The sequence below is a fragment of the Eurosta solidaginis genome, chromosome 2, assembly GCF_040869045.1.
Source record: "Eurosta solidaginis isolate ZX-2024a chromosome 2, ASM4086904v1, whole genome shotgun sequence".
Taxonomy (NCBI): Eukaryota; Metazoa; Arthropoda; class Insecta; order Diptera; family Tephritidae; genus Eurosta; species Eurosta solidaginis.
The window spans coordinates 35,103,954-35,118,604 of NC_090320.1; the positions used below are offsets into that span (position 1 = coordinate 35,103,954).

Below are 14,651 nucleotides of genomic sequence, written 5' to 3' on the forward strand. Positions count from 1 at the left end.
ATAGACAAATTCTCCTCCCCGATAATATACCTCCCTGCGATGTTACTACTCTACCACTAAACTGAGCATTTATTATATTGTAGCTTCTGCAAAAAAATATTTAACTTCTCTCCATATTTGTTCCCTTCTCTGCATATTTGTTCCCTGTCTCTCCGCCATATCTTCTCCCCTTTACGATCTTCACTTCTACTCCCACTTTTTTCCCTTTCCCCATCCTTTTTCTATTCTTCTTTTACTCCCTGCTTGGCTATGCTTCCTCTACTTCCCATTTTCCCCTCGCACTTTCTTCATTTTGATCTCCCTTTTCCACTCAAAATTTATTCCCAAACCTTCCTTCACTTTCTTCCCCTCTTATTTTTCTTTTTCGAAAGGTTGCCTTAACAATAAATTTCAAACAAATTGCACCAAAAATACGATTTTGTGGATTGGTGAGCCCGTGGTCCACTTCCGGGAATGAAAAGTTTCTCAAATATTATCTTTGTCAAGCAAGCGAATAGCAATATAAAAAAGATTTTTTGGAATAGCTAGGTCCTTGGTCCACTTCCCGGAAAGAAAAGTTTATCAAATAAAGAGTTTGTCAGAGAAGTACACCTGTACCAACTTTCAAGCAAATCGCACCAAACACTATTTTATTTAGAATAGGTCGGTCCCTGGTCCACTTTTCTCTCCAAAGAACCATCCTCGTACTTCAACGAATATTCTAAAAAAAAGAATAAGCAAAATCGGTCCAACCGTTTTCGAGTTTTGTGCGTACCAACACATTCAGCACACACGAGACTCGTTTTTAGTTTATATATGAGATTAACATATTCGAAAGGATGCCTAAATAATAAATTTTCTATAAATACCATTTTTTGGAATAGGTTCGTCCCAGGTCAATTTGTCGTAGAGAAAGGCTTGTGGAAGGAGGGCGCCTAATTTATGGCAAGACGGGTCCTATATGTTTTACGCCGACTCCAAACGACATATGCAAGGCAGTTGAGTTTTCATTAAGAAGCTTTTCATGGCAGAAATGCACTCGGAGTGCCTGCCAAACACTATCGAGGGGCGACCCTGCTTAGCAAAATTTTCTTCTAATTGAAAAAAAACTTGCTTCTAAAATTTTGATATTCTTTTGTCCGGGGCACATGATCGACCAAGCACATGATCGTCTAAGCGCGGGGCTGTAAAGTGTCGAAAACTATGTGTGGCGGCCGCCGTGGTGAGATGGTTACGTGCTCCACAATCCACACCGAAGATCCTGGGTTCACGCGCCGGGAAAAGTAACATCAATATTTTAGAAGAAATTTTTTTCAATAAGAAGACCATTTTTCTAAGCGGCCCCTCGGCAGTGTTTGCAGGCACTCCAAGTGTATTTCTTCCAGGCTAAGACTTAAGCTATTAGGAGTGATATGCAAACCTGTCGCGGGTATAATCGAACCCACTAACCCGCTAGGGGTTTGATTTTTCGGTAACAAGTATTCTTGTAAACAGATACTATACCTTTTGCAGTCTAATTGCATGTACGACCTTACTCTTTTCAGTAAATTAATGGTAGCAAGATCGAAGTCGTACTGGCATCCTGCGAATGGCTGCCTAGTTAAAACGGTATCTACTTGAAACTTTTATTCAGTTTAGCTTTTGGATAGCCATTCGTCTTTGAGAGCACAGTGTACTGGCCACATCTTTTCATTTTTCATTTTTTCATTTCATTTATTTATTACGGCAAAAAAGCCTAATTCATAAATTAAATTATATTACAATTTACTATCTTATTGCTAAGGTTTTACAATATTCATAAAGTTTTGCTTTAAAAGCCCCGATTTCATTACAACTTTTTATATCTATAGGCAGTTCATTGAAACTTTTTAGACCTTTATAAAAAATATTTTGCTGATCTATTTCAGTTCTGAATAAAGGCAGTTTGAAATTGTGTTTATTCCTTGTATTAATGTTATACCTTCATATGCACAAAAGCACCATGTATGGTGTGGCCTAGACATCCACAGCGAATGCAATATGAGTATGAAGACCTAACCAGAAATGTGATTGACCATTGAAGTAAGAACTTCTTATTTTGACAGTGCATCCTGCTCCGTTAACTACTGCGCCATTTTCATCATACATACATACATGAATAGTAAGCGACATAAGAAAAAATTGCCGCCAGGTGGCGCAAGGATGGAGATCCTAAAAAAATCGTATTTGTGATACAATTTGGTTTATATTTGGAACAAATATTACATACAGTCCGGTAGAAGTGACATCACAATAATTTGGAGTTCGAAGTGGGACAAGCATACGTGACTCCGAGTCGAGTAAATTCTTTGGAATGATTATGAATTGAGGACTTAGATTGTAACAAATCGTCAGGAAGGAGTCCTTGTAATAATGAGTTATTAAATGAACTAAGTAGAATGAGAAATAATAGGCAATTAAATAAGGACTAAAAACTTGAAAAAACATAATTAAAAAAATGTTTAAGTTAAAGGGATTTATTGAAAACAATACTTACGTCAAGGTGTGAGCTGCCAGATCTGGAAGCAGCAAGTGGCATAGGTCGTAGAATGCGTTTAGTATTTTCCAAGAGGACGGATGTTATTTTATAACATAGGTACTGGTTTTTGATAGGATTTTTTTTAGTTTGGTCGTTAAACAACCTTCTGGTAACACTACGGACTCATTTAGTCTGTATGAGGTCCTCATGGACCGGCCAGTTCAAACTAACCTAACCTTGTCCGGCGCGTGAATCCAGCATCTTCGATGTGGTAAGAGGAGCAAATTTTAAAACTTTTTAGTCAAAAAAAAAAAAATGCCTTCAGCATTATCATTACTTCTGATTGGCGTGGAAACTAGCAAAGGAAAGCTTTAAAGAAAACTAAAGATCCCTAAATAGACTTCTCTTTACTTATGTATGTCATTTGAGAAAATAACATGAATGTACTACTTCTCTCTAAATCAGAAAACAGCTAAATATGAGGATTTCTTGTGAAATGCTCCATTGCGCATGAATGTCATTTAAGAATGGTATTTTTTTTTTCAAACTATACTCAACAGCTTTTATGGTCGGCAAATTTACACTATAGCAAATCAACCACAATGTGCAGAATGTTATCTAATACCAATTAATTTAGTACAGTAAAAGCTGCAAAGTTCTAAAAGCTATATTAAACGTCAGCTTTGACAATAAAGCAGTTAGAGCTTTTACATAACCAACTTATTTTGCACTTGCACCAACATCATTTCGTAAGCACATACATACATACTTAGCAGGCTCTTAGCTTTTACAACCATTCTGCTTGATGATTCAGTTAAAAAAGCTCTAGCACATACATATATAATAAACAATTAATAAATTACAAAATTTATTCTTTTACTTTTATCAAGAATACTAACGTTTATCTTAACGCGTTCTTGCCAGTTTGTCAACATTAGTCAGATTTGTTATCTCTGATGTACTATTTACTTTGATGAGGTTACTTATAAAAAAAGCTGATAGAAAGAATTCAAAACTGTGGAGCAGTGTGAAAATTTGTAAGAGATGCTTGGTAGTGTTTTGATCAGAGAAGGATGAAATCCAATAGATTACGTCTTGATCGGAGCGGGTATAGCACCAGTGTCCTGGATATGCACACTCTCAATATCCAAATATCGCTTAGGACCATTACCGTGGGGTAGTCTAGATACGTACACGCCTCCATGCAGCGAAGAAAGCGTGAGTAATGACAAAAAAAAGTTTGCTACAGAGTGGCTGATCACTTCTCTACTCGGCTCTCGTACTTGCTTTCAAGAGAGTTAATTTTTTTAAAAGCACCTTTTTCACTCACTACATGTAACCCTGATTTCATGGGGTTCAAGAGAGCATTGAAAAAATAGCTGCTACTATGGGGAGTAACACACTGCCTGGGACGCAGGAGTTATCCTGATAAGAAGAGGGTGGACGGCTGGGTAAAAGAAATATAAGTGAGGCTTAACGCCGTGAGTTTGAAAAAAATATAAAAAGAAATACCTGGCTCGCTTCAGTTACTAGGAAGTTAGGCCAAGGTTTTCTCCCAATTTGCTTCGTGCACCTTTTAAATTTGTTCTGCAAATTGGCGGGAAGGGACAACATTTTTATGGTGGCTCCGAACGGCAACTTTATGTTAGATGAATTTTCACCGAGAAGCTTTTCATGGCGGAGGAGACATTCGAAGTGTTCGCAAAACCACTGCAGAGTGGTGACCCCGCTTAGAAGAATTGTTTCTTATTGAAAACAAAAAACGAATTATTTTTAAATCTCTGATGTTACGTTGCTCGGGACTTGACCCCAGGCCCTTCGGTGTGGTAGGCGGAGCACGTTACCACTACAACACGGCGGCCGCCGGCTTAAGCTCAAAATGCTGGCTCGAAATTTTACCAGAAAATAAAGAGGAAGAAGGAAGTTTTCAAGGGTTAGGCGATTTCCAGCATGAACTACAACGTACAGAACGAGCTTAAGTTAGTTTCCCCCAGCGGGTTGTGGGGTTAGAATATACCCGCGGTAGGAATGCCTGTCGTAATAGGCGACTACCAAATAGATTCAAGGGGTTGTGTAGCGCAACGCTTTCAAGGGTTGTCAGTGCAATATATAGCTTCTCCAACCCAATTGTCAACATCACAATTCCGTGGCGAATCCCGTTTTATTAAAAGCTGAGGCTCTGGCGACACCGAACTCTTCATTGATCTAGGGGGTGGGAGGGCGGCATGGCCTAGAAGGTTTAATGTGGTCATATCAAATCGTTCCCGAGATGGTCGGGCTTGTTACCGGAACGTACCGGATCTGCATCCGGCAAGGGACCATCAACACCGATAACACTCCCCAAGGCCTTCGGGGAGTGTCCTTATCGCTACAACAACAACAACAGCTTAAGTTATAGTGAGACCACTCGTTTGTTTTCATTGGTAGGTTGAGATGGCGATAAGGAACCCGCCGACTTAAGCTCACTGTCGGCAAATTGATTGGCCCTTACCAGAGAGGCTTTAGATCTCATAATCTGTTAACGAACAGATTCTCATGATATGCCACATCTTGGAGAAGGCCCATGGAAAAACAATCAAAACTCTTGCTGCACTTTATGTTTAATGATTGATTTGCTGGTATGACTTCAATAAAGTTAGGATATTGTACCGCAATCCAACGAACAATGAAATACCAAAAAAAAAAAAAAAAAAACCTCTATATCATTAGAAAGAGACAAAAACCTGTAGTTTCCTTTTATATTTTTTAACAACTACTATTAACATATGTAATATTACTCAATTGTTAGTTTTAATCTCTTTCTCTGCTTCTATCAAGTCACTCCCATTCATTCATCAGAAAACTCGTTTCTTTCGTTCTCCGCCTAATTTGGTGCGCTTCTTATCTGTAATAAATATTATTGACATAGGCTTAGGCCTATATTAAATATTTTATATTTGTACTTTGTTGTTTTTGTTATATTTTTACTTTGCACATCTCACCACAAAATTCTGTTGGGTATCTAAATTGATGAAGAAGGAGAAACAAGTATAATGTCTTATCAATTGAACCGTATTTCTTTTTCCACTCATCTCCACAGTAATTACTGTTTTCACCGCGTCACACAGTGGACGATTTAGTCAAGCTAAGTGTGAAAAATTTAATTTGGAGAGAAATTAAATTATTAAAAAAAGATGATAAAAAAATTGTAAGGCCTACCTTTATATAAATGGACCAAACATTAGAAGGCAATTTTTCCTTTAATACAGACATAGTCTTGTTGAATTTTGACTAAAAAACTTTAGCAATAGCTCTTGTAAAAGAATTTTGGAATTTAAAACTATAAAGGTGGAGCGCAGTCTTTCAATTTAAGGCAAACCATGATTAACTAATTGCTTATTTAAAATTTAAACACACGCTCTACCTTTATAATGTTAAATCCGAAAATTCTTTTAAAAGAGCTATTATTAAAGTTTTTTAGTCAAAATTCAACAAGCATCTTTTTATTTTCAATTTTTTAGTACTGCCTACAAAATGACAATTGCAACTTGATTAGTAATTTAAATAATTCCTAAGTGAAAATTCGTATCTTTATTTATTTGTTCAAAATAGCAAGATTTAAGAGAATTAGTGGAATTTTCGCTGACAACACTGGCGAAAACAGCAGAATTCCACCTCGCATCATAACAAGAGAATTCCACCTCGTTTGTCAGGTACTTAATTTGCACAGCTGCAAATCGTGGTGAAATTCGCATACGCCTGAAAGTCTAAAAGAATCGTGGTAAAAGTCGCGTACGCATAAAAGTATGCAAGGGCGTGCATTGAGTTGGGTCTTCAACGAGGTGGAATTCTACAACGCCTGCAGCACTCAAGAGGCTAGCCATGAAGGTTTGGCCTAATCTTCTAAATAGTTCGACTTCTGCGTTACGTAGCTCAAATTTTTTGATTAAACATTGCACTGTCACCGAGTGTTAAACTATATTTCAGGTTTCAAGTCTCTAGATATCCAGGAAGTTAGTTAAAAAACGATTGCAAAATTCCCAATGTAAACTAGTTTTATCAATATCTCGATCCATGCGCCACCTAGCGGAATTTTTGTTTGATAAAATATTGCATTGTCACCAGGTTCTGACTTCCGTCTCAAGTTTCATATCTCCAGCTCACCGGGATGTTACTCAAAAATCGATCCTCGTTTTTCAAGGATTTGTAGTTATCTCACTTAGCGCGCCACCTAGCGGAATTTTGTTTTCTGTAAATTGTATTGTCACCGGGTCTCGAACACGGGGTTTTGACCCACGGCCCAAGTTTGAAGTCTTTAGCTCACCGGCAAGTTACTCATAAATCGATCGAAAAATTCCCCTCGTTTTTCAGGGATTTGTAGTTATGTCAATTTTAATTGAAAAATTTGCATGAAGATTTCCTTTTTTATATTATTCCAATTCTTAATATTTTTTTTATATTTTGAATACCTTAAAAATTTGTTTAATATACATATTTTCAAAAAACAAAAAAAAATTTATTTACTCTAAAAACAGTTTTTAATTCTTATAATTTTTTGAGTTTTAGGAGTTCGGAGATGCAGCAAAAGCAAATCACCCACTGTGCGTCACTTCCTACTTAAGCAATAATAAATATTTATGTTTTGTTGTGTTTTTGTAGATTAACATGCTTCTTTGCTTTTGTACTTGCTGATAATAACATTTGCACTGGCATTTATGATTTTCCTTCAACTTCTTCCTTTCATTTTTTTTTTCTGTTTATACTTGTTTTTTTTCACTATCAACCGCTAATTATACAACAAAAGTCATTTACCTTAAAACCGCTTAGTATTCAGTCCATTAGCAGCGTTGGAAATTGTTACTTTGTTTTTTACACGATTAAACGTGAATTTCACATGTTAATTTGAAGGAGTTTTCAGGAATTTTGTTTATATTTTATTTTATTTTGTTATGAATATATATTTTTGTGAATGAGAAAACGCTGAAGTTAGTGAATTTTTGTGAATATTTTTCTTAAATATTTCTGACATTTTCGATTCTTGAAAAATATTTTTTGTTTTTGGTGATTTTTTTTTTGTTTAAAAAACAAAATAAAATTTTCAACAGGAAAAAAATAAGAGACAAGTGCGTGTGCTAACAATATAAACAAATAATATCCAATCAAAAAATACGAAAAAACGAGATTTCCCGGCTGAACGGTAATAGTATTTGGGATTATCTTAAGTGCGGTGTTGAAGAATTGAAAATTGTAAAATAAACATAAAAAAGTTTGTTTTTGGAAAGATACGTAAGAAATCAGCGATACAAGATTATTTAAAAAAAATTTGTCATTATTTTTCCTAATTTTCATAAAGAAAAGTGAAGTGAAGTGTTAAAGCAGAATGCAAAAGAAGGAAGAAACACCGTTTGTCATGTAAGTTGAAGTGCATGAAAAATTAAAAAACTTGCCAGGGTTACCATATAACACTTCAGAAAAACAAATTTTGTAGCCTGATAATATCATACAGATTCCACAATGGCCGATGTTGAAATTTGTTGACTCAATGGTACAAACCATCGGTAAAGTTTTACAAGACCACCTAATTCTAATCAAAAAGTATCAAAGGTGGTATCAAAAGACGCGCTTCGACCTCCCTTTTTAGCATCCGAGAGCGGAAATTAAAAATTTTATTTCTGTGACGTTTTCGGAATTGCCCATTATGTAGATGTTGATGCTAGATAAAAAGGGTGAACCGCATGAAGAGATAAGGTGATCAAGAAAGATATGACGAAGACTATGATCTAGAAGAAAGCGGCGAAAATATTTGCTTTAGAGCCATGATGCATTATTTGTTTATTTCTCAACTAGTCGAATTCGTACGGGTTGATGGCAAAGCGAATTCAACTCAATTTGCCGAACAGTGTGAAGTCGTCATTGACCGGCCAGTTCAACCGAACCTAACCTGCCGAACAGAAGAGTGTCAAATCAAAATAAAATTAGCGCTGATTTCGATTTATTGGCGTTCTGCTGTACCTAATATTGTCAGGAAAATCGCCATCTGGTACTGAATTCGCCTTGATTTCCCAACAACAAAAACACAAACAATCATTAAGAAGGGTTAGTTAGACCAAACGAACTCAAATTCAAATTCCAAAGGCAATCAGATGCATGATTTTTTTCGCCCAGGGAAGATTTTATTTTCAATAAAAATTGTTAGAACTTATGTGTCTTCGTTCGATTTCTAGGCTGACATAAATTTTGCTGTTAATACTGACAGCTTGTCCGCTTGTCGTTCACATACTCTTATTTGCTCTATATCTCCACCAGAGAAGACAGAAGTTACGCCGTGGTTGATAAGACCAATAAGACCGATATCAGCAGCAATACGCTCGTAAATTAAATTCATCGAGTCCACGTTTGGTTTCGAATGGTTGGGTGAGGTCTCTCTCAATACTGATGCTTGCTCTTTACCAGTTCTTTGCCTCTGTGTTTCAACTGCTCAGCTGGTAGTCCTTTTGTCTGTGGTTTGGTATTTCTTAGGCGCCATAGTGTCGTTCTCCTTTCGCTACAGTAGGGTGTCGGAATAAATATGCCGTTGTCAGGAATTTGGGTATCTGGTTCGTCATCTGCTTCGATATCTAGCAATTAGGATAAGTAATACTTAAATAAGTTAAGTAAGCTCTGTACGTTTCATACCAAATTTGAGGACTGTGAGAAATGTACTTCCACTCGACGTTTGGTCTCAGAGTAAGCGGGTGGAGGCGTATTACTTGTCTTGGTTACCACATGCTAATGGCCTGAGTCGTTATTTTGACCTCGTAAAGTAGGCACCTACAGAACCCAGATGCTAAATATGTCGTGGATCATAGTTTATGAGAGATAAAATCGTGTCAGTATCATAAGCAAGACTCACTTTAAGATTTTGCAGCTTTCAAAAAAATTCCAGAAAATTCAATTACAAAAAATTGCATAAAATTTAAAGGAATACTAGCACGACCTGCTGAAAATAGCCAAAAGCTTGTTTGCAAAGCAGCAGCTCTTCATGGTGATCGGTTACAAAATTAACCACACGAAGCGGCAAGAAGAGCAAACAGCAGCTGTTACAGTCAACTGTGGCAAACATTGATTGTATTAAGTGGTGGGAGTGTGTCAGGCGTGGCATGTGGATTTCATTTGTTTGGTGTGGTGTGTTGCGAGTGTGTTGGTTTGTGAAAGCTCCTTGCCACTCGATGACCCGTTAATATTACTGACACCGCAAAAGCTGTCAGCGTTGACTTAACGGGCAATCATTCACTGATTATCGGACATGAAGATAAAGTGAGAGGGAGAACAGCAGTGATAGAGAAGGGTAAAAACGTCTGTAAAAGAGGGTGCTCTAGTGAGAGAATGGAATGATGGGAATGAGGAATAAGCTACGCGCCGAGGTTCTACTGCCACTATAAAAAAATGCGATGAAGATGCAGAAAATTACATTAACTACTAGGAAATGTTTGATTTGAAAAATGCTGCCACATCATGATTGCTGACATTTAAGTGCAGGAGATATGTCGGTCTGGGGGCAAGAGTTTTCAAGAGTAGCGCAGCGCATATTGAATTCATCGATGCTTTTATCGCAATGACCAGTGACCTAAGTGAGCAAAGGGCAAGTGAAGTGATTATGGATAAATTTGCTGGCTGTTGATGTTGTTGCTTTTGATGTTGTAATGCAAACATTTCACTTTTGCCAAACAAATCGCTTGAAGCATGTACAACATCAATATTTACAATTGCCTCAGTTTGCGCGCTCACTAACTTGCTTGCTCGCTGACGGTGTGCTCTTTGCTCTTGTTGCTTTGGTTCTGTTGTTGCATATGTAACAAAGTTAAGCGCGACTAATTGGTGTGGTTCAAGAACAGTGTGTGATTTTGTATATGTAAGAGACACAAATTATATACCTTGTATGTTGGAGATAGCGTGCTCTGAAGGTCTTGGGTTCAAGTCCCGAAAAAACGAACATTAAATTAAATAGAAAAGGGTTTTCTAATGGGAATCGCTCTTCAGGAGCAGTTTCAAAGAGTGTATTTTCTCAGCGAAATTCATCCGCCTTGCAGAGGCCATTGGAAGTCAGCTAAAACATGCAAGTTTGAAGTGATGCTCGGTCTTAACATTCCCGCTCCCGCGCTCTACACACCAATTTTTTGTTTGTGTTTTTTCGAGAACATTTTCGAAATAATCCTCAAAAATTCCGCCACTTACTTATAACTATTAAAGATTTTTAAACGATTCTTGAAATTTCGACCTTTTTCATAAACTTTTAGAGTTTTCGGACTTTCTCAAAAAGTATTTGAGATAGGCTTGCAAACATAAGTATGCAGTACTCGCAGTTTAGTTCATTCAGAATTTTTAAAACTTCTCCAATTTATAGCTCTTTCGAAAACATTTTTAAAATTATCAAAACTTTCGAGCATCCTCGATAATTATAGTCATAGCTTAGCAATTTAATTCATTGGGGATTTTTGAAAACTTTTCGAATTATCGAACTTTCGAAATTTCGTTCATTAAAGGTTTCTAAAACTTCCTGAATTTTCGAAATATTTCAAAAACGTTTTTCGTCATTCAATTCTTTAAGGATTTTTAAAAACATCCAGAACTTTTTTCTCGAAAAAGTTTGAAAAACTAGTATACATAACTTACGCAGTTAAATTCATGTAGGATTTTTTAAAAACTTTTCGTTTTCGAACTATTTCGAACACATTTTTGGAGTAAGTATAAATTGTTTTCTTAATCCATTCATTGCGTATTTTTCACAATTACTCGAGTTTTGGAACTTTTTCATTTACCATTCACAACAGGTGAGGTTCTATCACCAATGCTGTGGACACTGGTTATAAACTTAGGCGGTTCGGCGGAGGACCAATCAAACTAACGGCATACGCAGATGACGTTTCAGTTATCATAAGCGGTAGATGCCTTACAACAATCAACTCTCTGATGGATCAGGCACTACGGGATACACATGCCTGGGCATCTGGAGTAGGGTTAACCACCAATGCCAAAAAAAAAACGGGAGCCCTAAAAACTACCTCGACAACAGCATTGCGCGCCAATCTACAAGTGCAAACCTAATGGCCATAAACATTGCGTTAGCTACTGCTACAAGGCTTAAGTCCTCGGGCAGCTTGAGCGCAGGCCATATGGCCATAGCAGTATAACGCTATATAATATCGGGCAAACGGAATGTATGATCCCGTGCCTGAGCTTCGAAAGAGATTTTGGAGCCACAATTGTGCCGGAGGGTTGGTATCAAGGTGCATAAATGGCAGGACATAATATTCATGTGTATACGGATGGTTCTAAATGAATGCAAGGGGTCGGTCTGCTGTTTACTGTGTCGATCCAGAAATATGTAGATCCTACAGGCGGCCAGATTACGACAGCGCCTTTTATTTAGGCGGAAATTATAGCCGGGAAGAGAGCAGCAGAAATTCTGTAGGAAGCGTGCTTAAGCTGTACTCGCGTCAACAATATATCTATAATCAGGCGGCTATTAAGGCAATATTCTCGGACAGAACTTCGTCAAAGAGTGTTCCGGAATGCAAAGAAGAATTGGAAAAACTTCGCTCAGGCCAGACCATCCACCTATAATAAAATTCATAAAGTTATAGAAGGTAACTAAAAGGCCGATGAGTTGGCAAATGAGGGTGCAATACTAACTGAACCGCGATAGACGCCCCAGTGCGTTTTGGAGAAATTAAAAGGAAACAGTAGTTGCATTAAATCCATCAAGGGAAAGGCGTGGATAAAAGCGCGGTGCTGCAAAATTTTTAAGATCATGTGCATAGCCTACGATATGAGATTCATAAAGTGGCTCATATCTCTGCAGAGAGAAGACTAAAGGCTCACAATGGACATACTAACTGGACAATGCCTCCTGGCGACACATGCTTATAAGTTGGTCCTCGTCAGTAACAGCAGGTGTAGAAAGTGCGAGCTGCAGGAAGAAACGGTTGATCACGTTCTGTGTTCGTGTTCTGCGCTTGCCAGGCCAAGGCTCCAGTTATTGGGGGCGGCAGAGTTGCCAGAGATCGAGGCAGCAGTTAAGCTCAGAGGATGGAGTTATTCTGTAACATAAGTCCTGGTACCTGATTGGGGCTCTTCCATTTGGTTGTCAAACAAATTCTGGTAAAATTATGGACATATTCAGTCTATGTATGTGAGGTCTTTATTGGCCGGCCAGTTCATTCTAACCTAACCATGCACAGTTTTCGCAATTCAATTGATCCAAAATTTGTAAACTTTTTCGAGAATGTTTTTGAAATTAATATGCATGCTGTTCGAATTATACGTTTGTGCACACTTTTCGTAATTCAGTTCATAAAAGATTTTTAGAAACTTCTCCAGTTTTTGAGTTTCTTTGAAATTAGTAGACACAGCTTAGCATTTGATTTGTTAAGGATTTCCAAAACTTCTCGAGCTGTAGAAAAATTCATTAAAGATTTTTGAAACCTTTTGATCGTTGAAACTTTTTGGATACCGTTTTTGGAATTAATATACAAAGCTTTCGATTTTTTTCGAAAATGTCTTTAGAGTTGGAATACATAGCTTTCGCAATTCAATTCTATAAGGATTTTTTAAAACGCTCTATTTCGAACATACATTTGTATACATAGTTTTCGCAGCTAAATATATTTTTTAAAACTTCTTGAATTCACTTCATAAAGGATCTTCATAAACTTTTTGAGTTTTAACTTTTTCGAAATTTTTTTTAAAATATTGAACATTATAAATTTATTCTCTTACGTTCGAACATTTTGAAAACGTTTTTCAAACCAGGATTTGAAAAACATATCGAATTTTCAAACCTTTTGAAAACGGCTTTGAAACTATTATACACATATTTCGTAATGCAGTTCAGGAATGGTTTTAACAAAACTTCGCCAGTTTTCGAACTTATTCCAAAAGGTTTTTGAATAAAGTTTTGAATTTTAATTTTTGTTAAACAATTTCCGAACTTTTTCGAAAAGGGGTTTGAAAGAAAAATACATGAACTCATCAAACTTAACAAATTTTTCGAATTTTCGAACTTTTTCTTTCGTTCTCGAAACTAGTATCTATGCATAGTTTTTGTAGTCAATACATCTGTTCACAGGCGTTTTCGGAAACCCCTTTCTCTTTAGCATTTTTGGGCGTCCGATAATATTTTTAATTTGAAAAAAAAAAACTCTAGGTTCTTTTTCCTATACCACTTAAAGTTTTGAGTTAATCCTAAATAATAATCATAAAGTCATACACTGTGCTACACCAACACCGTTTGCTGTTTAAAGTTAATACCGATGATGAGGATGAATAGAAAGCTGAGGATAAGGTGATAATGTCGTGTTGAGCTGTACGCGACTTCAGTCGGCAGCCATTTGCTTTGCGACGTGAATAATGCACAGCAAATACAGCTAATGTTGGACTATCATGATGAGGTGCACCAATTGGCAGCAGTGTCAGATACAGAAACAACCAGAAACGCTAAGAAGAACTACTAAATTAGCGTTGGTGACAAAATGACTTCATCCACCTCGTTGCTGTTGACACTGGCAATGGCTAACATTTGTTTTCTCTTCAGCTGCTTGTTTGTTGCACTGACACTTTTATTTGTTGCTTGCAGCAACTCGCGTTGCACGGATGGATAAATCACTATGCAAATCCATAAATTTGTTCACGTCATACTATGCGACCAGATATATGTGTGTTTGTATATTTTTTTTTAAAATGCCTTTTTTCTATAACTCAACAATATTTTTTCTTATTAAACCATCTCCTATCCTTAAGCACCCCAAACAACTACGGTAACAAGCTTGCTTTAGTGGCTTTATTGTTGTAATCGCTTTTGTTATTGTTGTTGTTGTGCAATGGCAGCAGCTGTTGCATACACCAAGCAATTGACAGGCGTTGTCGTATGCGTTGATTTAAAACCGTTCGGCCTTGCGTTGCTAATCCGTTTGCGGTCGGATTATGCCAATCAGTGTGGCTTAAAAAGTCGTTTGCTCATGTAATCGTCTGCCGAATGTTAAAGGCGCAGCGCCGAAATAATAATAATAAAATAATATATATATGCAATTATTACTAGTGCGACAAGAGGATAGTCCTGCTACTAAAGGAATCGGTAAGATAAGATCAGTGCGCCTTCCTCGGTAGTACTAGACAGTAGCAGTGTGATGCATCCTTTCAGGAGTCTTTGTCTTTTTCT

General features: G+C 37.0%; 1 protein-coding gene across 2 annotated transcripts in view; it reads left to right on the forward strand.

Moving 5' to 3' along the window:
• Positions 1-7,228: 7,228 nt before the first annotated feature.
• ZnT35C (Zinc transporter 35C) overlaps positions 7,229-14,651 on the forward strand; it is a 252,281-nt gene continuing 244,858 nt past the window's right edge. Inside the window, exons 1-2 of one of the 2 annotated variants that reach the window (XM_067764970.1) lie at positions 7,229-7,338; positions 7,561-7,867. In XM_067764970.1, the coding sequence (XP_067621071.1) occupies positions 7,836-7,867 (32 nt within the window). In that variant the 5' untranslated portion in view covers positions 7,229-7,338; positions 7,561-7,835. Of the gene's footprint in view, positions 7,441-7,560; positions 7,868-14,651 lie in introns of both variants that reach the window. The other variant, XM_067764969.1, reaches the window with a different exon arrangement.